The following is a 23,606-nucleotide window of genomic DNA, read 5'->3' on the forward strand; positions in this document are numbered from 1 at the left end:
ATATTATTCAAATCACCTATACAACTAGGGAAAAGATCACCTATACAACATTTTCCAACAAAATGGATATTCACCAACTTTATCAAAAAGTGTCTGACCACTACAGCACAACCAATGCAAACTATGAAAAGGATAACGCTGCCATTTTTAAATTTAAAAAATTTGTATAGCCCTCCCCCCAATTCAAATACAATCTCCAAAACATCAAAAATATGTCAGAAACAAATAACAGACTATTACAACCATATAGTTTCATCATAGCACACAACTAAAGCCATTCAAAACATCTTAAGTAAAACATACAAGCCAGTAGCCCAATAAAAAATAGGAGCCATCTACAACACACGTGAGGATTGTAACAACTACTGCTTTTATTATATTTATTAAATTTATATTCCATTGAGGAGAGAGAGGCAGAAAACTAATAGAGTGCTCTTAGTTTGTGATTAGAATAAGAATGTGCTAATAGAGCACATTCATGAACACCAACTAGCAATCAGAAGGCACAGTGAAAACTACTTAATCTCACAACACAAAAACCAGAACACATGCCCTCCTGCAGTGAACAACTACCATGTTTTCCCGAAAGTATGGCCTACCCCGAAAATAAGCCTTAGCTTGATTTTGCGGGGTGGGCCTAATATAAGCCCTATCCAAAAATAAGTCCTAGTTTTGGGGTGCACATGGCTAAAAATCAAGCAAGGGTGGGAATGGGGGAGTGGAGCTACCCCATGTGCCCTGCACCCGCTTACCATTGCAGCCAGGCCTCCCATGAATCTACCCCTGCCTCGTTGGCCCACTTCTGTGGCCGCTCACTGTGGCCTTCATTTTGCCGTCAGAGGCCTTCTGGAAAGGCTTCTGCAGCCGAGAACCGACCTGCAGATTGAATCCATACCTCGGCTCTCGGTGGCAGAGGCCTTTCCAGAAGCCTCTGACAGCAAAATGCAGGCTAGGGGGTGCTGGGTTCGTCAATCCAGACCTCCATTCTCAGTTGCAGAGGCATTTCCTGAAAGCCTCTGATGGCGAATGAAGGCCGGGGCGGTGCGCAGAAGCAGCAGCGAGCAACTGCAGAAGAAGTCAGCCGGTGGCTGCTAGGTGAGACAATGAAAAAGACACACCCCTGAAAATAATACGTGGTGCCTCTTTTGGAGGGAAAAAAAGACTGGGTCTTATTTTCAGGGAAACACAGTAGATAAGCAGGGATGAATACCAGACAAACAGTCAAGTAGAAAACAGTATCCTAATCTTTATCTCAACCTTCCTTTCAAAAAAGAAAGAAACAGCCAGGATTCTTCCATATGTTTCAAAATATGTTATTATTTGGTGCTACGTTTTCTTGAAACGTAAGGGACGGGGTGGCTCAGTGGGTTAAGACGCTGAGCTTGTCGATCAGAAGGTTGGCAGTTTGGTGGGTCGAATCCCGAGTGCCACGTAACAGAGTGAGCGCCTGTTACTCGTCCCAGCTTCTGCCAACCTAGCAGTTCGAAAGCACCTAAAAATGCAAGTAGAAAAATAGGGACCACTACGATGGGAAGGTAACAGCGTTCCGTGCGCCTTTGGTGTCTAGTCATGCCGTCCACATGCCCACGGAGACATCCTTAGACAAGCGCTGGCTCTTTGGCTTTGAAACGGAGATGAGCACCGGCCCCCAGAGTTGGAAACGACTAGCACGCATGTGTGGGGGAACCTTTACCTTTTTTACCTTATTCTTGAAACATCTAAGGCAACTTCAGCATGGTGGCTAGGGAATTCTGGGAGCTGAAGTCCACACATCTTAAAATTACCAAGTTTGAGAAACATTCAGTCAAGGGCTCTTGAATAGTCATCTTCAATCTTCAATGACTCCAAAGTCATTGGTCTTCTGCTCCCAGAATTCCTGCCTGCCCTTGCTGTGGAGAACTGGGAATTGAAGTTCAAAGTTCTTACAGGACACCAGACTGGGTGTGGCTGTTCTGGAACACTGCATCTGTTCTGGAGAGTTCTATGGAAGCAGAATGCCCCACCAGGGCCCCCATTGTCTGGTCTGGAGATATTTTCTGGAATAAGGAACACAGCCAAGAATGGGTTGTGAAAACCTGTCTGTGGCCATAGCAATTGTTCTGCTTCTTGAGCCTTGCCTTTCTCTGGCTTGCTTGCAGTGCGACCCCAATTTTGCTAGCCACTTTTCCTCTTATGCCCCAAAATTGAGTCGCAAGTCTTGGGGGCTTGGGGTTGTGCCAGCGGCAGGACGAAGGCTGCGGGGCTGGGTTCAAGATACTCTTCAGGAATTGAACCTCAAGATTCCCCCCGACATCCGTGAGTTGTCTCCCAGACAAGACCGGTCCATATATCCATTTCTTCTGGGCTTCAAGCAAAGCTCAGTCTGAGATTCTCTAAACCAACCTATAACTAGGGTTGTCAACTCATTCTGACTCATAGAACCAGGTTAAAAGAAGGCCCTCCCCTTTTTTATGAGTCACTGGATCTCTCCAATATAGTAGCCGAGTCCAGTTGGATTTCTGCTTGTTGCAAGATACTTAAGACGTAACAAACCATACATGGGAATGGGGTGTTCTAAGCTAGCAATCTCCAATTTTTCCTTCTTTGTGGACCAGCCGGGGGTGGGGGAGAGGGCATGGTTCTGTGTGAGCAACTGGCACGCGTGCGCTCACCCGCCCTCCATGTGCAAGTGGAGTTTCGTGTGTGCTCACTTGCCCGCCACTTCCAAGGCCAAGTTCTGAATGAGATGTGGGCCAGTAGTGGGCCGTGGCCCAGGGGTTGGAAACCCCTCTTCTAAGCACTGCTGACAGCTCAAGGTCTAGGGCAGGGGTGTCAAACTCAATTTCATTGAGGGCCGCATCAGCATTGCGGTTGCCCTCAAGGGGCCGGGTGGGTGTGGCCTGGTTGGGCGTGGCTAGACTATGTATGGCCTACTGGGTGGGCGTGGCCAGCTCTACATCGTTCGCATCAAGGGTGCCTATGGGGGCCTCGGCAGAAGTGGGACAGATCTGAGGGTCTCTGGTAGAAGGAGGGTCTCTGGGCCAGGGCCAAGGCAGTGGGGGCCGTTCCCTCACTGTTTCCAGGATGGCTTTGCGGGCCGCATGAAACCACTTCGCGGGCCGGATCCGGCCCCCGGGCCTTCTGTTTGACATGTCTGGTCTAGGGCTATTTCCCAACCTGGAGCGTATTGCTGCCTGTTGAAATAGTCAGTATTCTGCCTCTGTAAAACAGAAGGCCCTTTAATAGAATAATAGTTCAGCCTGTCGAACTGATTGGCACAAGAGTTAATCCTCAGAATTTGAAGAAAATGAATGTTTCAAGACAATAATTAGCATACTGCCACTTTCATCAAGCATTGAGTGACTTCAGATATTCCCCCAAGAAACTCCAGATGGAGATGGGTTGGGTGTTTGCAATTCTCTTGCTTTCTCTCCTTCCCCCACTCCAACCATCTCTCTCTCTCCAGCTGAGGAGAAGTTGCACACCATAGCTACCACGGTGTATGGAAAACTCGACATGTTGTTCAAAAACCACACCTACAAACCTGGTAAATATACAGGGACAGATTGCTACAGTTCATAATTATTTTCCTGCCTTTGTAGTGAGCTACCTTTGCTTTATTTACTCATCAGGTAGATGCAAATGCTTTTACCTGGTTTGGCACTCACCTTTCAACTTGCCTGCTCTCCTTCTGTCTCTGTGTGTTAACTTTAAGCTATTTTTCCTCTTGCCTTCTTTGGTTTGCAAGACACACAGAGCTACAAGCTAGCATCCTGTGTAAATTCAAATCATGATTGATGAGTAAAGGTAAGGAGTGATGAGTCAATATTGATTCCTGGTCATTGCCTTAACCAGTCCCTGCAGTTTTCTTGGCAAGATTTTAGAATTAGTTGCATTGACTCCTTCCTAGGACTCAGAGAGAGTGACAGGCCCAAGGTCATCCAGCTGAATGTCTGTCGAGATTCTCAGTCATCCAGGTCATGGTTGTCCCAAAGGTGCTTTTCCCAAGAGGCAACTGGACTTGCTTTGTTTTTCCTTGAAGGCGTTTTGCTTCTCATCCAAGAAACCTCTTCAGTTCTGACTGAGTGGGGGGAGGATGGTTTTATATTCCTTGGAGTCATCTGGTCATTAGCCCTCCCTCTGAGAGTCATTGGAGGCTACCCAGTTGACTTTGTGCCTAAGGCAGGATTAGTCTCTGGGTTTCTAGCCTGGAAATCTGAATTAACCACAATATTACTATTAAATTCAAATAGTAAAAAACACCTGACTTTCTGAAAGCATGCTGTCTTGAGTGTGTAAAGAGATTTTGGAATTTTTTTTCTACCCGGCACAGTAATTGAATCGTCCTGCTACAATTTCCAGGATCAGAACAGAAATGACAGAGGAACAGTAATGCTTAAAAAAGAGAATAGATGGCTCATAGTATGGCTCAGTATGGAGTGTAATCTCGGCCATTATCTGCCTAAATCAAGGGGATTTTGTAAATCCGGTTGCTCAACTGTCCAAATTCTGGGAGAGCTGAGAATCCTATGATCCGGATATATTCTGCATATTTACTAAATACTTTTAAATTTCAGCTACCAAACATTCATGCATTGGAATGCTTTGTCATCAGCAACTGAGTCGTGTCCAGCCCTTGCCCTTATATGGATCAGCACTCTCCATGCTGATCCTTCAGATCCTCTATGGTCATCCCGGTGTCATCCTTTATAGCAGAGATCCCCAACCTTTTGGGCACCAGGGACCGGTTCTGTGGAGAGAGGTTTTTCCATGGACCGGAGGGGGCGTGGTTTTGTGTGCTGCCTGTATCCCACAGATGAGGCTTTGCTTGCTTGTGCAGACCAGTTGCTGGCATGCCGCAGTCCAGTATCGGTCTATGGGTCAGGGTTTGGGGACCCCTGCTTTATAGTGTTCAGCCAGTGGGTACTAAGGCAGCTCCTTTGTCTTTTTCTACTGATCACTCCCAACGTGATGGACTTTTCCAGTGAGTAATTTGCATGACACAGCCAAAGTATGATAACCTTTGTTTGGTGATTTTGAGTTCAAGTGATATTTTTAGTGAGGTTTGGTCTAGGACTTTATTGCAGCCTACTATGGGATGTGTAATGATCGTCTCCAGCACCACAGTGCAAAGGCGTCCACGCTTGTCCTATCTGCCTTTTACCTAGTCCAGGTTTCATAGCCATAAATAGCAGTGGAAAGAAATTATTGTGTTGACGAATCTGCATTTGGTTGGAAAGCAGATATTTTGACAATAATGCTCGTTAGTTGTTCTCATATTTTTGACCTGTTGGATGTCTTGGTTTCCCAGGTGATCTTCCAAAAAACCTGGACTCTATTTTTGAAGAACAAATCAAAATGCTACAGGACGCCATCATTGAAAGTGAGCTTTCCTTGATCTGTTCTGAATTAGTTTGATAGCTGATGAGAATGCCTTTTCTAAGGCAATGCCTGCTTTAATATGAACCCTGAAGCAGAGATACCTCTTCTAAAACCAGGCCGGTGGAATCTCCCAAGATGAGTTGCTGACCTGCCCCTTCTAAGATGGCACCTGGTGGGTATGTTTCCCTTAATAGAGCAACTGGCTATAATCCTTCAGAAACGAAATCCTCTTTTGATGTGGCAGTTGGTACCTTGCTTCTTTCAAGGTAAAACTTACTGAAGGTAATTCAGATAAACGCAATTGAAAATAATGGATCTTCTGCCTCTTGAGCGGCTCCTTGGTTACCTATCCAAAAACTTTAAAAATTGCAGTGGGATTTACTTCTGATTAGATCTGCAAAGGAGTGCACAATGAATGAATAGAATGCCTTAACTTGGTTAACTATTGAAATCCTTTTCTCCTCTCTCTTAGGCAGAATCAAGTGCGAAAACCACTGTGGTAAGTGGGGGAGCTATTCTTTAAAACAACTGAGAGATTCCACGCATGTATGATAGTTTTATACGTGGTCTCCTCAGAACCATACTGTCTCTGAATGTTCTAGTGGCACCTTCCTTGCAGTGATTCAGAAGACATGAATGAAGACAAATACTGTACTGTATATGTGGGACGCGGTGGCTCAGTGGGTTAGGACGCTGAGTTTGTCGATCAGAAGGTCAGCAGTTTGGTGGGTTGAATCCCGAGTGCCGTGTAGCAGAGTGAGCGCCTGTTACTCGTCCCAGCTTCTGCCAACCTAGCAGTTCGAAAGCACGTAAAAATGCAAGTAGAAAAATAGGGACCACTATGGTGGGAAGGTAACAGCGTTCCGTGAGCCTTTGGCGTCTAGTCATGCCGGCCACATGACCACGGAGACGTCCTCGGACAAGCGCTGGCTCTTCGGCTTTGAAACGGAGATGAGCACCGGCCCCTAGAGTTGGAAACGACTAGCACACATGTGCGGGGGAACCTTTACCTTTACCTTTATATGTGTCCCAGGATAATATTGCAGGATCCAATCTGGGTTGATCACTGGACCAGAGGTTTAGTCTTCCGAGATTTCGGACTCTTGCTGGAACCCATCCTCAGGGAACTTTTCTCTCACTTGGTTGTCTTGTTCAGAAGACAACCAAGACTGGTGTTTTTCGGGGGGAATTACACAGGATTTCTCTCTCGCCAGGATTTAATATTGATTTTTGTGGATTTTTGCCATGAGTCTGTTGCAGTCAGTGGTCTATACGTCTGATCAATGAGTAGGCAAGCCAGGGTTTGATAACTTGCAGTTGCTTTGGTTCAAAGGAGAGCTTCTCACCTACCAACTCAGCCACAGAGCTGAGGGATCGGAAGGCAAAAATGTTTGCTGGTGTGTCCAGCTAAGATAAAGAGGAAGTGTACTAAAGTCATTGTGTAAACAAACCTATTCCTGTCCTTAGGTGATCAAGGTAGCCATAATCCTGTTAGCGTAGCTGCACGTATTCCCCTGCAACTGTCTTATGCAAACTGTCTTCTGATAAGAATGTGTAAAATTTAACCATATAAGGAACAATGTACAACTGGGAAATAAGGGGGTATAAATATGTCTGTCCGTACACCCCTCGGGGTTCAGACCCTTTGCTTTGTTTAAGCCCTCTGAACCTGCGCAATAAAACTTTCCTTTCCTGAAGAGCTGGCGTGACTCTCTTCTTTCTACAACAATGAAGGGTACTTGTAGGATTTGGTCAAAACAGTAACGATGGCACAGTAACGATGCACCTAAAAACAAGGCCTTTTGATCACAGAGTTGTGGTCACCACCTTGGCTTTTTGGCCACACTCTGTGGACATCCCTGGTAGGGATATATGTCTGGTGTCTGTCCCCAGGTCCTTAAACCAAATGGGTCTTTTCTTGGGAGCCATGCTGTTGCAGTTGCTTTAAGGAGATCTGGAAAGGAATTCCAGGTCCATGCCTTCTAAAGCACCTTCCACTCATGAACCCAGCCCACTGCACTGCCTTAATAGCTCTCTCTTCCATCTGAAGGAGATGAGCATTTATGAAATACAAAAAACACAAACAAACAAACAAACAGCTCTCCAAGATTCCAGAAAAGCTCTGTTTCCCAGCTCTGTGACATTTCTGGTGTGCAGAACATTTATTCTTTTATTGAGCATAGTGTATGTGTGTGTGTGTGTGTGTGTGTGTGTGTGTGCATGTGTATATTTGTTATAAAATATTACACCTTTTCTTTGGTCATCGATTAATTTGCCCTGTTTCTTCTTTTTTTCCAGGCATAAACCATTATGAAGCTATCTCCTGTGAGACATGCAATGTAACCAAACTAAGTTGCTTTGGCTATAACTGCGAGTATGTATTTTCTTTCTTTCTTTCTTTCTTTCTTTCTTTCTTTCTTTCTTTCTTTCTTTCTTTCTTTCTTTCTTTCTTTCTTTCTTTCTTCTTTCTTTCTTTCTTTCTTTCTCTTTCTTTCTTTCTCTCTCTCTTTCTCTCTCTCTCTCCTCCCTCCCTCCCTCCCTTCCTTCCTTCCTTCCTTCCTTCCTTCCAATTATTGAGATGTTTGAACTTTGGGGCTGGAAAAAAATAGCTCTTATAATTTCATAAACAATATACAGTGAGAAAAATGGCATCGGTGGACCAATATATTGTATATTTTGTGTAATCTGTTCTATTTTGGCCAAAGGTTTAGTATCTCATGTACCTGTTCTGTCAAGCCTTGCCCAGCTAGGCAAGATCAAGAAAACAAGAATTATTGTTTCTTGTCACTTGGGCTAAGTGACAAGTAAAATAATCCTGCAATTCTCTCACCTTTTATTTCTTGATTATTTAGTCCAGTGTTTTTCAAACTCAGAAACTTTAAGGTGTGTGTTGTTCAACTTCCAGAATTTGGGGAGTTGAGGTCCACATATCTTAAAGTTGCCAGGGTTAAAAACCACTGATTTAGATCCAGTCCCTCTTTAATTACTTTCCCGTCTTCCCGCAATCTCCATGCTATTAACATAAACATTCCAAAGTCGTCATCTTACTGATTCATGATTAGGTTTCCAGCTTTCTTGATGCAATGATGATCTCCCCAAACCTCAGAAGAGGGAAAGTCCTCCTAAGGCAGCTTTTGGGCAATTGTGCAGCTCAACAAACCAAGGATGAAATTGTCTACAAATAAGGTAGACTGGGAGGAAACTATCGAAGATAACCATGAAATGGTTTGAAAACACGCAAATTAACAGTTTGGGGGATGACTCAAATGACTATTTCTCAGATCCACAAACATCGTCCACTTGACTTTGAAGGAGGACAGGACTAAGGGAGATATAGTTTAATGTCACTAATTGCCACTCTTTCCTTTGAGAGGCTGAATAATTGCTAACATTGCCCTTTCTTGTAACTCCCTCAGGCATTAACCTCCCCCTTGAAGGATTGTCTTTTCCCAGTTATATCTACCTGACCCACCAGAGCAGGGAGGCAGGGCCTGATACAGGTCCCCTCTCTTAAAAAGGTCCATCTAGTGCAGGGCTAGGCAACCTCGGCTCTTTTATGACTCATGGACTTCAACTCCCAGAATTCCTGAGTCAGCTATGCTGACTGAGGAATTCTGGGAGTTGAAGTCCATGAGTCATAAAAGAGCCGAGGTTGCCTAACCCTGATCTAGTGGGACCAAGAAAAAGGGCCTTCTCCATGGTGGCTCCCTCCCTATGGAACATCACTCCTGGAGAAATAACAACAACAACAACAACAACACATCAAGAAATTGCAGCTTCCTGCAATAACTCCAGCAAAGCTACAAAAAACTGCGCCACTCGGAAAATCTTACATTTTAAGGAGGTACCTGGTTGACACCTAGGATGCTGGCAGCAACCCGTGTCAGTCATTAGTGCCAGTCAGTTAGTGCCATGACTGGTGTGTAATACCAGATTCGCACTTCTCCCTGTCGAAAACAAGTTTTTCATCATGGACCACGACCAGTCATAGAGAACTGAAGCATACAGTTGATTGATATCGCTGTACCAGGAGATGCCAGAGTTGAAGAAAAAGAACTGGAAAAAATTATGAAATACTGCAAGCTGGCCATCGAAACTGCGCGATTATGGATGAAACGTGTAACAGTGATACCCATTGTCATCGGGGCACTGGGAACTGTGTCCAAAAACTTTGCAAAATACATCAAGAAATTGCAGCTTCCTGCAATAACTCCAGCAAAGCTACAAAAAACTGCGCTACTCAGAACATCTTACATTTTAAGGAGATACCTGGTTGATACCTAGGATGCTGGCAGCAACCCGTGTCAGCCATTAATGCCAGTTAATTTGAGTGTTCAGTTGACTGAGTTTCATGTTTTATGAATAAAAGTTTTATAAAATAATAATAATAATAAGTTGGAAGGGACCTTGGAGGTCGTCTAGTCCAACCCCCTGCTTAGGCAGGAAACCCTATACCATTTCAGACAAATGGCTGGCCAGTCTCTTCTTTAAAATTTCCAGTGTTGGAGCATTCACAGGTTCTGGGGGCAGGTTGTTGCACTGATTAATTGTTCTAACTGTCAGGAAGTTGCTTCTTAATTTTGGGTTGCTTCTCTCCTTGACTAGTTTCCATCTGTTGCTTCTTGTCCTCCCTACAGGTGCTTTGGAGAATAGCTTGACTCCCTCTTCTTTGTGGCAGCCCCTGAGATATTGGAACACTGCTATCATGTCCCCCCTTGTCCTTCTCTTCATTAAACTAGACATACCCAATTCCAGCAACCGTTCTTTATTTGTTTTAGCCTCATCTTTGTTGGTCTTCTCTGTACTCTTTCTAGAGTCACAACATCTTTTTTACATCGTGGTGACCACAACTGGATGCAGTATTCCAAGTGTGGCCTTACCAAGGCATTGTAAAAGTGGTACTAACACTTCACGTGATCTTGATTCTATCCCTCTGTTAATGCAGCCTAACACTGTGTTGGCTTTTTTGGCAGCTGCAGCACACTGCTGGCTCATATCTAAGTGATTGTCCACTATGGGCCCCATTTTGACAATCTTTCAATTAAGTGGCTAAAGATTAGGATTTTATATGTACTTGTGATGTTTTGTACAACCTCTCACTTATATGTCTGTGTTTTGTGTTCCTTTTCGGCAGATCCTCAGAAAAATGGAAAGATGCCTTGAATGACCTCTATGCATACTTGTAAGTCTCAAGGCATTGTACTATGTTCTGGTTACAAAATAAATTCTTGAAGGTTGAAGGCCCAAAAGAACCTAGAGCAGCCATGGCCAAAAGAAAGGATAGAAAGAGACCGAGTGCCCAAACTGCAACCCAAAACCCACTTATGTATCATTCAGGTGCCAGGTGGGCATGGTCCAATGGGTGGGTGTGCCCCATTGGGTGGGCTTGGCTGCGGTAGTAATGGCAGACTGGGTGAGACTAAAAAGTTCAATCAATCAATTCCAACTTTGTGAGATCTTTTTTTCCCCGCAAAGTTGAAATTGTTTGATTGATTGAACCTTTTTTTTTGTACACGGCAATGGCGGCCTAAAGCAAAAACGTTTAATAAAACCCAGCTGAAGGCCTAGGACTGGGGCAATGGCGCACGTGCCCACAGAGAGGGCTCTGCGTGCCATAGGTTCGCCACCATGGATCTATTGCATTTGTGAGCCAGTTTTTTCCCTCCATTCATGTGTGGTGTGCAGATTAAGTTATCACCACAAGACCTAGCCTAGTCATGAGGACTGTCTCCCTGATTTTAATGGGTACTTCTCAAGGGTGACATAATTTGAATGCAACCATCATACATTTAAAATGCAGCATGAAAAAAATAGAGAAGCTAATAATCAACTCAATTTCTACACATGCAGTTTGATTAAAGTTGTTTCAGGGTAATTTTGGGTCCTGTGTGGCAAGAATAATGATTCTTGTTTATTTGAAGAAATACATATAAATATGTACATGTATTTAGTTCTAAGCGAGAAACAAAGAACTGATAGCACACATAGCCATGTGGGTAGAAGATCAGATTTTGCACCAACCGTTCTGTGCAAATGTAGCCATTTTTCAATGTTCAAGCAAGTTAGAAACAGGATACAGTAACATTTCTCAGTTATATGCTTTTTTTCTTTTCTTTTTTTTCAGGAAGAATTTGAACACGTAAGTTGGGAATTATCTGCCAATGAGTACAGGCCTTTAATTAAATGGAGAACTTGATTTTATCCAGATTTATTTGGCAAACATCTGCAAAACACATGGCTGCTAAAGATTCCTCTTTAGAAAATTTAGACAAGGCAACGGAGGATGGGTGGAGGAGGTGTTTCCCAGTTGGAACTGGACACTTGGCAGTAAACCACCAATTAACCCTTTGTCAGCTGCCTTGGCAGCTGGTTAACTGACTCAGCTTGGCTAGATTAAACTCCTTAGTGCAGACAAGAACAAATCCTCAGACATAGAAACAATTGGATTCAGCAGCTTATATACTCCCCCCCACCAAAAAAAAAGCTTAAACGGGTGTTTTGCAAAGTTGGCAACTTTTAAGATGTGCAGACTTCAATTCCCAGCTGCTTAACTGCCAACATCTTAATGTTGCCAAGTTTGAAAAACACTGGTTTAAACCAGAGGTCCCCAACCTTTTGGGCACCAGGGACCGGTGCGGTGGAGAAAGGTTTTTCCGTGGACCAGAAGGGTTGTGGTTTTGTGTACTGCCTGCATCCTGTGGATGGGGTTTTGCTTATTTGTGTGGCCTGGTTGCTGGCATGCTGCGGACCGTTGCTGGTCCACGGAGCAGGGGTTTGGAGACCCCTGGTTTAAATGCTAGGTGCCTTTGAAATTAGTGGATACTTGGATGTGTATAGTATCAAGAGAAAAAAAAAGATACTTTTACCCTTGGAAGTAATCCTACCCGATTAGGGTGATCTTCAGAGATAGCTTACTTGGGATGACTTAGATCTACTTGGGGCGTCTTTGGAGAATATTTGTAAGAGCACAAAATGTAGCTGCATGTTTGCAAATATCAGAGAGATATTGCATGAGAGATACAATTCAAGGTGCTGGTAGTCCTTGACTTACAACCATAATTGGGATAAGACATTCTGTGGCTAAGCAAGGGGGTTGTTAAGCAAATTGCACCCAATTTTATGACCTGTTTTGCCACCGTTGTTAAGCAAATCACTGCAGTGTTTAAGTGAATCCCCTGGTCATTAAGCAAACCTGGCTTCCCTCATTGACTTTGCTTGCTGGAAGATGGCTGGGAAGGTCATAAATGGTGATCACATGATGCTGCAACCGTCGTAAATACCTGCCAGTTGCCGATTTTGATCACATGACTGTGGGGATACTGCAATGGCCATAAATGCAAGGACCGGTTGGAAGTCACTTTTTCACTGCCATAATTTTGAATGGTCGCTAAACAAATCATCGTAGGTTGAGAGCTGCCTGTAAAACATTTTCGCTTTGGGTCCTCTGTTCATTTCCTTCAAACAGAATCTTTCCAGCCGGTCTACAGGTAGTCCTCAACGACAACAATTGAGTCCCAAATTTCTGTTGTGAACATTTGTTAAGTGAGTTTTGCCCCATTTTACGACCTTTCTTGCCACAGTTGTTAAGGGATTCACTGCAGTTGATAAGTTAGTAACCCGGTTGTTAAGTGAGCTTCCCCCATTGACTTTGCTTGTTAGAAGGTTGCAAAAGGGGATCGCCTGACCTTGGGCCATATGAACCAGTTGCCAAGCGGCTGAATTTTGATCATGTGACCATGGGGATGCTGCAAAGGTTGTAAGTGTGAAAAATGGTCATAAGCCCCCCTTTTTAGTGCCATTGTAACTTTGAACAATGAACTGTTGTAAGTTGAGGACTCGCTGTATTTGATTCAGGAAGGTAAGATTGTGATTCAGTTTCCCCTGACATTTTTCAGGACAGGAATGTGAGGGAAACTTTTTCTTTGGTTGTCTATGGACAGTCAAAGAGAAAGTGTGGACAAACCTTCTCTTTGAATGTTTCCCTGGCCCTCTGGAAATTCTCTTCTCCCTGAGCTAGGATGGCTGGAACCTCCCTTGCAGTCATGCAGGAAGCTGACTGAAAGCTCCTATTTTCCATCAGGTCATAATGATCAAGACTGGAGGCGATGGTTATATTTAATATTTAATATGCTTCTGGTATGGCAGTGAAAGTTGGACCATAAGAAAGGCTGAGCGCCAAAGAATTGAGGCCTTTGAATTATGGTGCTGGAGAAGACTCCTGCGAGTCCCTTGGACTGCAAGGCGATCAAACCGGTCAGTCCTAGAGGAGATCAACCCTGACTGCTCTTTAGAAGGCCAGATCCTGAAGCGGAAACTCAAATCCTTTGGCCACCTAATGAGAAGGACTCACTGGAGAAGAGCCTAATGCTGGGAAAGGTTGAGGGCAATAGAAGAAGGGGACGACAGAGAATGAGGTGGCTGGATGGAGTCACTGAAGCAGTAGGCATGAGCCTAAATGGACTCCAGAAGATGGTAGAGGACAGGAAGGCCTGGAGTTTGTTGTCCATGGGGTCACGATGGGTCGGACACTACATCGCAACTAACAACAACAACAAATGCTTCTGGTGGATTCATTTGTTACTGATGGAAGAGAATATTTGTAGCTCAGGGTTGAACTATGGGGTCCTTGGTGCTCCGAGTCGGGATATCTGTTTGTTCTTACAATTTACATTGCTTGAAGTTTGCATGTTTTAATCACTCTGAGCTGCCCAGAATCTCTGACTGGGTGACATAGAAACAAGGTGAAATAAGCAACAACTTCTTGAGACATCATCTGATGCTTGTATCCACAGGGAACCAGAGGAATGGGCAGCGGCCCTAAGACAAGTCCCTGCATTTAGGTAAGTGCCTGTTTGGAAACCATATGTTGTGTACTGGGTTCTTTGCAAGCAGGAGACGAGGCGAGAGAGTTCAGGCAGGAACATGCTTTATTGAATAATAGGAACTGAACTAGTAACCAAGGCTTCTACACAGCTATTTATACTGCTGGCCACTAGGCGGCGGCCAGTAGGTTTGAATGAGCCTATTGCCGCCCTAGAGCCAACCAATGGTTGTCCTGGACACTGCTTGTCTGAGAAGCCAGCAACCATTACACAGACTCCTTGATTAAGCAATCTCAAACAACATTCAAAGACATGTGGTACAGTTCAAGTGAAACAGGCCCAATACATTACACCATAAATGGGGTAAATGGAGAGCTTTGCTCTGCAAAAAAAGCAATAGGTACAGACAGGGAAAATGGGAGGAAGAGAACTAAGCACCCTGTACAGAGAATTCTGGGTGCAGGACGAGGTCTTGAATAAATATTGCAAAAGCTACAAAACTAGACTTGAGACCCCTTGAGGCAACGCTGGAATGACTCTCACAGTGCAATCCATTTCTTTATGATCACCCCATCCAGGAAACAGCTTCCCCACCTAAGGCACTCCTTCTAAGTCTACGTACCTTGTGCCTCTCCAAAAGACGTTTAGAATACAAATCCCAGCAGCCATTGCTACGGGACACTGTAAGCTGTGGGTCAGCAAAGTCCGGATACTTTCCTGCAATATGTGTGTGTGTATATGTGTGTGTGTGTGTGTGTGTGTGTGTGTGTGTGTGTATATGTATGTATGTATGTATGTATGTATGTATGTATGTATATATGTATATCAGCATATTAATTCAGTTGTCCCAAAGATGCTTTTCAAATGGCAACTGGACTTTCTTGATTTTTTCCACAAATCCGGCGCACCCACAGAGAAGGACCTCCTCCTGGGGGCCACCAGATGACATTCTCTGACCGGTGGCACCCTGAGGAGGCCCTCTCTGTGGGAGCGCACTGGGTGGAGGGAAGTTGATGCTATCTACCAAGAATCATCTACCAAGAAGCCAAGCAAACCAAAATAATAACAACAACAAAACCCAATCACCCATGGATTCAAAATAGGGGCTGAACCGATATCTCTAATGACTAAAATTTATGTTTCTCTGTTTGCCTTTCAGTCATTGTACTGCCAAAAGGTAAGGCGTGATAGTAAAGAAGAATGTCTAGGCTTAAATGGGATTGGGTTTGTTTCTTAGTTCATGCATTATTCAAGTGACTAGCTGAAATAACAAAGTCTAGTTGTAGGTTACTCAAGCAAGTAAGCCAAACTGTATAGCATGCATGCATTCATTCATTCATTTTCTGTAGCTGCCGATTTCAGGCAACTGATTCTTTGGTATGTGATGTCCTTAGTGCTCTCTGAGCTTGGTGGTTTTCTTGCAGGTATTTCATTACCAAATTAGGTAACGTCATCAATCCCAGCAGTGCTCTTTGATATGTGTTGTTCTCCTTTAATTTTTTTTTAATTGTGAGCCACCCAGGGTTGCCGTGGTGTCAAGCAGCCTTGAAACTGAAGAATAAAATAAAATAAGTTATTTGATAGAAAGTATGTGACACTGCCTCTTGCCCCATCAGATTCTTGTTCCATTTTCTGTAGGCCCAATCAAATCATGTCCTAGTGGAGGCAGGAAACCCGGAGTCACATGGACTCCAGAAAACCATGTTGCTGAAATTCCAATGTGGAATAGTGGAGGAGTGATTTTTTTTAAGTAAAAATAAAAATGGAGGTGGCTGCAGGAATGAATGTTAAAACCCCTTTACAATAAAGCACTCCCATTCCCACCCTTATTTCTCTCCCCTCCGCAACCCACTCCTTGCCAGGAAAAAGGCCCACAATATTTAGTTCTGCCTCTTCAGTGGTATTTCCCAAAGTGTTCCTATGTTAGCTAGCTGGGAGGGTGATTTGATACATAGAGCACAAGCATCCAGTAGAAGACATGAGGCTGTCACAAGTATTGTGATTTGCAAAGAATGGAATTTGGGCCAGGCTAGGTTTGATGTACATGACACCATTACATAATGGTCCTTTTCTTGAGGTGCCTAGCTACCAACTCAAAGACTCAGTTTTCATTTAGATTGAAGATGTTACTTGGATGAGTAACGAAATGGCTCAGTTTTAATAAACTTTGGTCCAGTTGCCATGATTTCAGATACCCACAAAGGGGCTGCCACAAAGAAGAGGAGGAGGTCAACCTATTCTCCAAAGAACCTGAGGGCAGGGCAGGAAGTAACGGGTGGAAACGAATCAAGGAGAGAACCAACCTAGAACTAAGGAGAAATTTCATGATAGAACAATTAATATAACAATAGCTTGCCTCCAAAAGTTGTTGGCGCTGCAGTACTGGAGATTTTAAAGAAGAGATTGCACAGTCATTTGTTTGAAATGGTATAGGCCAGGGGTAGGCAAGCTTGGCTCTTTTACGACTTCAAGTCCACGAGTCGTAAAAGAGCCAAGCTTGCCTACCCCTGGTATAGGCTCTCCTGCTTGAGCAGGGGGTTGGACTGGAAGGCCTCCAAGGTCCCTTCCAACTCTGTTATTTTGTTACCCCAAAGTTTGCCCATTCCTAATGGACAAAGGGACGCAGTGGCTCAGTGGGTTAGGACGCTGAGCTTGTCGATCAGAAGGTCGGCAGTTTGGCGGGTCGAATCCCGAGTGCCGCGTAACAGAGTGAGCGCCTGTTACTCGTCCCAGCTTCTGCCAACCTAGCAGTTCGGAAGCACATAAAAATGCAAGTAGAAAAATAGGGACCACTCCGGTGGGAAGGTAACAGCGTTCCGTGCGCCTTTGGCGTCTAGTCATGCTGGCCACATGACCACGGAGACGTCCTTGGAGAAGTGCTGGCTCTTCGGCTTTGAAACAGAGATGAGCACTGGCCCCTAGGGTTGGAAACGACTAGCACGCATGTGCGGGGGAACCTTTACCTTTAATGCAGTCCTGGCATCTGGTGGCCAAAAATCAGGCAGAATCAAGTACAGCTATTCATAACACTTAAAACTGGAACTGAGCCCAGAGTTTCGGTTGTAAATTGTGACAGTCATAAAGTAGGTCACGTGATTATGCCCAATTTTACTTTTTTTTTGCAGCAGTCTTTAAACAAATGCTGCAGTTGTTAAATAAACCCGTTGATCGCTATGGGGCATTTTTTGCCAGAAAGTAGAAGTAAATCCTGGTTTCTGGCAAAAAAATGTATTAAGTCAGGGTCATGGGAAGTTGCAAACAGCGGTAAATGCAGAATGGTTGTTGAGTGGCCAAAAAGTGATAAGGTGACCACGGGATGGGGGTGGGGAGTGGACACTGGAACTTCAAATCTGGGTCATAGTAGCTTTTTTCAGGATCCATCAGAACTTTAAATGGTTGTTAACGTGATTGGTCTTAATTGAGGACTATCTGTGCAAACCCCAAACTGGATTTAAACTTAATCTGAGCATATCCAACAAAGGAGAATATTTGTAGCTCAGGTTGAACTGTGCTCACTGAGCTTGGTTATTTTCTTGTAAATGCTTCATTACCCAAACTAGGTAAGTGCTAGCACAGTGAAACGTTTGAAAGGAAACAATTACGCTCACAGAGAACCAAGGACCTGTAATCTGAATGTAAATTAAGCAATCATTCACTCAGTCACGTTAATACAATTTCTCCTTATGGCTTTCGTAATTGTTCTGTTTTGTCACACAAAATATTACAGTTGAGTGACAACTTTGGGAAGTCTCTGGCAGTCACACCCAAAGATTTGGAAAAGGCAGAATTGCTGTTTTTGCATACATTGGCTTCAGCGTTTCAAGTCTGAGAGATTTCCCCCCCCCCTTGTTCTGAAATGCATGGGATTGAATCGCCCACCAGCGAGAACAGCACAACTCATAGTAACTGCACAGCACTTAGTACTATTAAACTAGCTAGCTACATTTCAGCCTAATTGTGGGTTGTGCGTAGTGCCTTAATGTGATATGTTTATGATTTGGTGTGTCACATGAACCCAGAAAATTCTAGCCATGTACACAGAAGAAATTCAAGAGGCCTTTTTTTGTTAAGCCCGGATATAACAAAGTCCTTCAGCAAAGGCTCTTTGTAAAGAGAAAAATGTAACGATTTTATATCAAGGGGGTAGACATTTTTCCCCAATTACTTGTCTATGACAACAGGAAATTCCAGAATAAATGGATAAGGTTTCTGATTGGAGAGACATAAAAACTGGGGATCAGAGCCGCTTTTCAATTTGTTGATGAACCATTTGGAGTTAAGAGGAGGTTAAAAGGAGAAAATGTTTGCTGATGGTTCCAAGCTGTTCAGGGTAAAAAAAAACAGAACCCCAACAGTGAATGAAAAGATACATCTACACTGGTTGACTGGAGCTCTGTATGGGACAGTGAAGTTAAGAGCCTAGCTCAGGGGTAGGCAACCTTGGCTCTTTTATGACTCATGGACTTCAACTCCCAGAATTCCTGAGCCAGCCAAGGTTGCCTACCCCTGGCCTAGCTGGTTGCCCTGGAAATATTACAAATTTCTTATATACTGTGCTTAGATATTTCAGCATCATTTAGATCAATAGCCAACTAAAGACTGTGATCTAGAATAGTGTTTCTCAACTTTGGCAGCTTGTGTTGACTTCCAACTGCCAGAATTCTGGCTGGGGAATTCTGGGAGTTGAAGTCCACACATCTTCAAGCGGCCATGGTTGAAAAACACTGTTTTAGGACACTTTTTTCTTCATTGCTGAGGGCAAACAAGGACCACTATTAGGGATGTCTGCAGGATTTGGTCCAAAAAATCAAGAAGACAGTGGTGTGATCATGGTTCTGTCTGTTATGTGCAATCACACCATCTTCTTTGACCCTGTGGACACCCCCTGTAGGACAGCATCTTCCCATTTTTCCTTTTGCGATATTCATTGAATAGGTTTCTGCTTGCAGGTGGTGCTTGATTCAGAAAATATTCTTCTTTGATGTTTGTATTTACCCTTCTCCAGACTTCCTTTATTTCATACACTATTAACTTTCATTTCCTCCTTTCTATAGCCTGGAGTCACTGAATTTTACAAGTAAGTTTCAAAATTGTGAAGACTTAATTCCTACAAAGAATGAGTTTCAGAGTTCCAGGGATTTTGTAATTTGTAATTGTTTTAACGTGCAGTGCACTAGCTTACTTTCCCCTACAAATGGGGGCAGGGCAGGGGGGAATTCTTCAAAGAAACCCTTCCCCCAACCTAAAACTAACTCCAATGTGATGCAGCTTTTCATCAACTTATAGACATGTGAGATCACACCCTGCTAAATTGTGATTTGCTTAACTGTGGTCTGAGTAAAACGCAGTAGCTGAGTTTACAAATTCACTGATCCAAAACAGATTACTGCAGGTGGAATGTATGCCTATATCAATGCCTGATCTAATTTTACGTTCAAAGAACCTCCGAGTATCAACTTTAGCGAGGCAGTTTTTGGGAAAGCTGTTTCAGACTGCTGATTCTTAAGCAAGCAGGGTTATGTTATTTTAGGCAACGCTAGTACTAATTTACTCTGCGTTGCTTTACTTGATTACTTTCATTTGACTGGTTACATTTGCAAATCTTTACTAATGAGGAACAAAGTCCTAGGAATGATATTTTAGGAATGATACTGAGAAACTGGATCTCCTTTAGAAGAAGGTAATGAACTGTAGACTCCCTCGATGTTTTCAACCTTGTTTGCTTGCAGACCTTTCATTGCCCAACTACGTAACACCATCAGTGCACCTGGGTGTAGGGTTTATAATAATGAAGAGAAGAGCTACAGAAGGAAAATGTAGGAAGAATGATTGGAAATGGATGTTTTGCCTGGAGAAGACAACAAAGAGACATAATAGCTGTATTTAATTTGTTGTTATGCAGAACACAGGGCAAAACTGTTCAGTTTTTCCAGAAAAGAGAACAAGAAACAACATTTAAATTATGAGGAAGTAGAACTTTGCTGGATACCAGGAACTATTTCCCAGCAGTAAGGGCTGCTTAACAATGTAATAGGCGTCCTTGGGAAGAAGACCACACCCATTGGACATTTTTAATCAGTAGCTAGATAACTACCTATTTAGAATCTTGTTAATGATGAATTCCAACCCTGGGCAGAGAATTGGGCTAGAAGTTCTCTAAATTCCATTCCAATTTTGACCTACCACAATTCCAAACATTCTGTACACCTTACACAGGCAGAAGATGATAATGGACTATCACTCTTATTATTCCCAACTGTTATGCTAGCTAGGAATGCCTTAAGGAATGCCTTAAGTCAATTTTTTTTTCAACCATAGCAACTTGCAGATACAGGTAGCCTTCAATTTATAACCACAATTGAGACCATTGCTAAGCAAGAGAGTTATTAAACGAGTTTTGTCCCATTTTATGACCTTTTTGTCACAGTTAAGCAAATCACTGCAATTAAATGAATCATACTGTCATTAAGCAAATCTGGCTTGACTTTGCTTGACGGAAGTTGGCTGGGAAGTTACACATGGTGATCATGGGATCCCAGGACAGTGCAACTGTCATAAATACATGTCAGTTGCCAGATGCCCAAATTTTGATTATGCGACCATGGGATGCTGCAGTGGTAGTGTGAGAGCCAGTCATAAGTCCCTTTTTTCAGTGCCGTTGTAATTGAATGGTCACTAAACAAATGGTTGTAACTTGAGGACTACCTGTATTATGTGGAGCTCTGAGTTTGAAGTCCATGTATCTTCAAGGTGACAAGACTGAGAAAGATTCCCTTTAGAAAAAGCATTTTTTCTTGAGAGCCTATGAAATTCACAGCCTAATTTAAAACACCCTTTGAAAGTGGCCACATCTGCCAAATGAGGCTGTATTTTGCCGAGACCGAAGTGGCTGATCTCGCTCTTCTTGATTTACACCAGGGGTGTCAAACTCAATTTCATTGAGGGCCGCATCAGCATTGCGGTTGCCCTCAGAGGGCTGGGTGGGTGTGGCCAGGGTGGGTGTGGCCTATTGGGTGGGCGTGGCTAGAGTAGTATGGCTTACTGGGCGGGTGTGGCCAGCTCTACATTGTTCGCATCAAGGGCGCCTGTGGGGGCCTGGGTAGGAGTGGGACAGATCTGAGGGTCTCTGGCAGAAGGAGGGTCTCTGGGCCAGGGCCAAGGCTGTAGGGGCCGTTCCCTCACTGTTTCCAGGATGGCTTCGCGGGCCGCATGAAACCACTTCGCGGGCCAGATCTGGCCCCCGGGCCTTGTGTTTGACATGTCTGATTTACACTGTCCAGCAACAGTCCCCAGTAGACTGTTCCCAAGAAGTGTGACCTTCAAAATGAATCCCCGATAAAGTCAACTTTTTTTGATGTCTGCTTGGACCAGGCTATATAGCAACATTTATAAATTTGTATTTTCATTCAGCACTTTTTCAAGGTGGCTTCTCTTCCGTCACATTTGGCTAACTTGATCGAACACCAAGTTGTTGCCAAAGCTGCTGACTGGGAAGATTTTAAAAAGGGATCATTCAGACCCCTCCCTGGAGCAATCAATATCTAACTGGAACTTTTAGTCCAGGGGTATTCAACCTTGGTTGCTTTAAGATTTGTGGACTTCAACTCCCAGAATTCCCCAGCTGACTGAGGAATTCTGGGAGTTGAAGTCCACGTCTTAAAGTGAATAAATGCAAATATGTATGTCCCAGGATAATGTTGCAGGATCCAGTCCGAGTTGATCACTGGGACCTTTGGTGACTGACTCAGATTATATCTTACAAGTCTTAAAGTGGCCAAGGTTGGACACGCTTGCTTTAGTCAAAGGCAGCATTCAAGTGAATCACGGCAAGCGGGATTGAGTCTTGAACCATTGGTAATTAAAAATCACATATTTTAATTAGAGGTAATCTACAGGGGGAAAGCAAATCTAATTCTTTTGGATTGAGCTAAATGTGTGGTACTCACCTAACCAATATGAGGCCGTGGGAAGAGACTGACACCCAGTTACTAATAATATATGCGGGTTTCCTCTCTCTGTTCATAGGTATAGGAGATACTCTGTCAAAAAACTGGCTGAAATTGATGGCTTTGAAGCATATGGAAGAGGATGCAGCTCTCTTACAACTACTTGAGCCTAGTTGTTGAGCTCTTGATTTGCTGTTTCTTTCATGTAACACAAATGTGACACACAAAATAAAATGAAGAGATCTGTCCAAACTGCTATCCTGATGATTAATCCCACTATATTCACATGCACACTGAAGGTTATTTTCTTAATGTTCCTGTTCCCTAGCAGCGTGAGAAATGTCTGGATCCTTTCTGAAACAAAATGGATGAAAAAAAAAATGATGGGCTCCCTTTTACTGGTCAAAGTGATTGGGAGCCATCCAGCATTTGATACAATATTGACTGCTATATAAATATTAATACCCAGTTAGAGAATTATAATTTAATGCAGAGATAAACCATCCTTTTCAATTTGGGGGGGGGCGAGAGGGCGTGTTGTCTTGGAATTTTGAGAGCTTTCCAAAATGGCTTCCATGGTGGATGTGACCAATTGCAAAGCATCCGTTTGCCAGAAAGGCAAGTTGCTGAAGTTGTTTAACTTTTGTCACACTTTTCAAACAGGAAGGTACAGGTGGTCTTCCACTTACAACAGTTCATTTATTTATTATTTAAACTTGTATACCGCCCTATTCCCGTAGGACTCAGGGCGGTTTACAGGGAAAAATTAAAAATACATAACATACAAAGTTAAAATCGATTAAAACTAAGATTAAATTTAAGTCCCTGAATTTAAACTAAAACCCCATTAATAAATAATTAAAACCCCTCAGTCTGGGCCAGACAGCTCAAAAAACCAGGTTTTCAAGTCCCTGCGAAATGAGCGAAGGTCGGGGGCAGTCCTAAGCTCCGTGGGAAGTTGGTTCCAAAGGGCTGGCGCGCCCACAGAGAACACCCTTGCCCTGGGAATGACCCGCCGGCATTCCTTGACCCGCGGTACCCTAAGAAGGCCCTCCCTGTGGGAGCACACAGGACGATGGGAAGTTGATGCCGGCAGCAGGTGTTCCCTTAGATAATCCAGACCCAAGCCATTTAGAGCTTTATAGGTCATTACCAGCACCTTGAATCTCACCCGGAGGGCAACCGGAAGCCAATGCAGCTCACGCAGAAGAGGTGTTACACGGGAGTATCGGGAGACTCCCATAACAACTCGCGCAGCTGCATTCTGCACTAGTTGAAGCCTCCGAGTGGTCTTCAAGGGCAGCCCCATGTAGAGAGCGTTGCAGTAGTCTAGCCGGGAGGTCACGAGTGCATGGGTGACTGTGCGTAGGGCATCTCAGTCCAGATAGGGCCGCAACTGGCGCACCAGACGAAGCTGGGCAAAAGCCCCCCTGGTCACGGCTCCTATATGGTCTTCAAAATTAAGCCGTGAATCCAA

At 43.8% G+C, this 23,606-nt stretch overlaps 2 protein-coding genes across 3 annotated transcripts in view; one reads left to right on the top strand and one right to left on the bottom strand.

Moving 5' to 3' along the window:
- Positions 1–2,060: 2,060 nt before the first annotated feature.
- IZUMO4 (IZUMO family member 4) lies at positions 2,061–15,923 on the top strand (the record flags this gene model as incomplete). Its single annotated transcript, XM_083349281.1, has 10 exons — positions 2,061–2,295; positions 3,446–3,526; positions 5,291–5,362; positions 5,834–5,860; positions 7,660–7,735; positions 10,496–10,543; positions 10,699–10,774; positions 11,486–11,500; positions 15,343–15,360; positions 15,822–15,923. The coding sequence occupies 10 exons, from the start codon at positions 2,061–2,063 to the stop codon at positions 15,921–15,923; spliced, it is 750 nt and encodes a 249-aa protein (XP_083205407.1).
- A 4,024-nt stretch (positions 15,924–19,947) lies between these two features.
- The window catches only part of AP3D1 (adaptor related protein complex 3 subunit delta 1), a 65,350-nt gene continuing 61,691 nt past the window's right edge, over positions 19,948–23,606 (bottom strand). The window contains exons 34-35 of one of the 2 annotated variants that reach the window (XR_014490845.1): positions 22,130–22,479; positions 19,948–20,031 (exon numbers count right to left, since the gene is read on the bottom strand). The gene's annotated coding sequence lies outside the window, so the exon portion shown is untranslated. Of the gene's footprint in view, positions 20,032–22,129; positions 22,484–23,606 lie in introns of both variants that reach the window. The other variant, XR_014490846.1, reaches the window with a different exon arrangement.

The sequence above is a fragment of the Vipera ursinii genome (assembly GCF_947247035.1).
Source record: "Vipera ursinii genome assembly, chromosome: 1".
In the NCBI taxonomy this organism is placed as follows: domain Eukaryota; kingdom Metazoa; phylum Chordata; class Lepidosauria; order Squamata; family Viperidae; genus Vipera; species Vipera ursinii.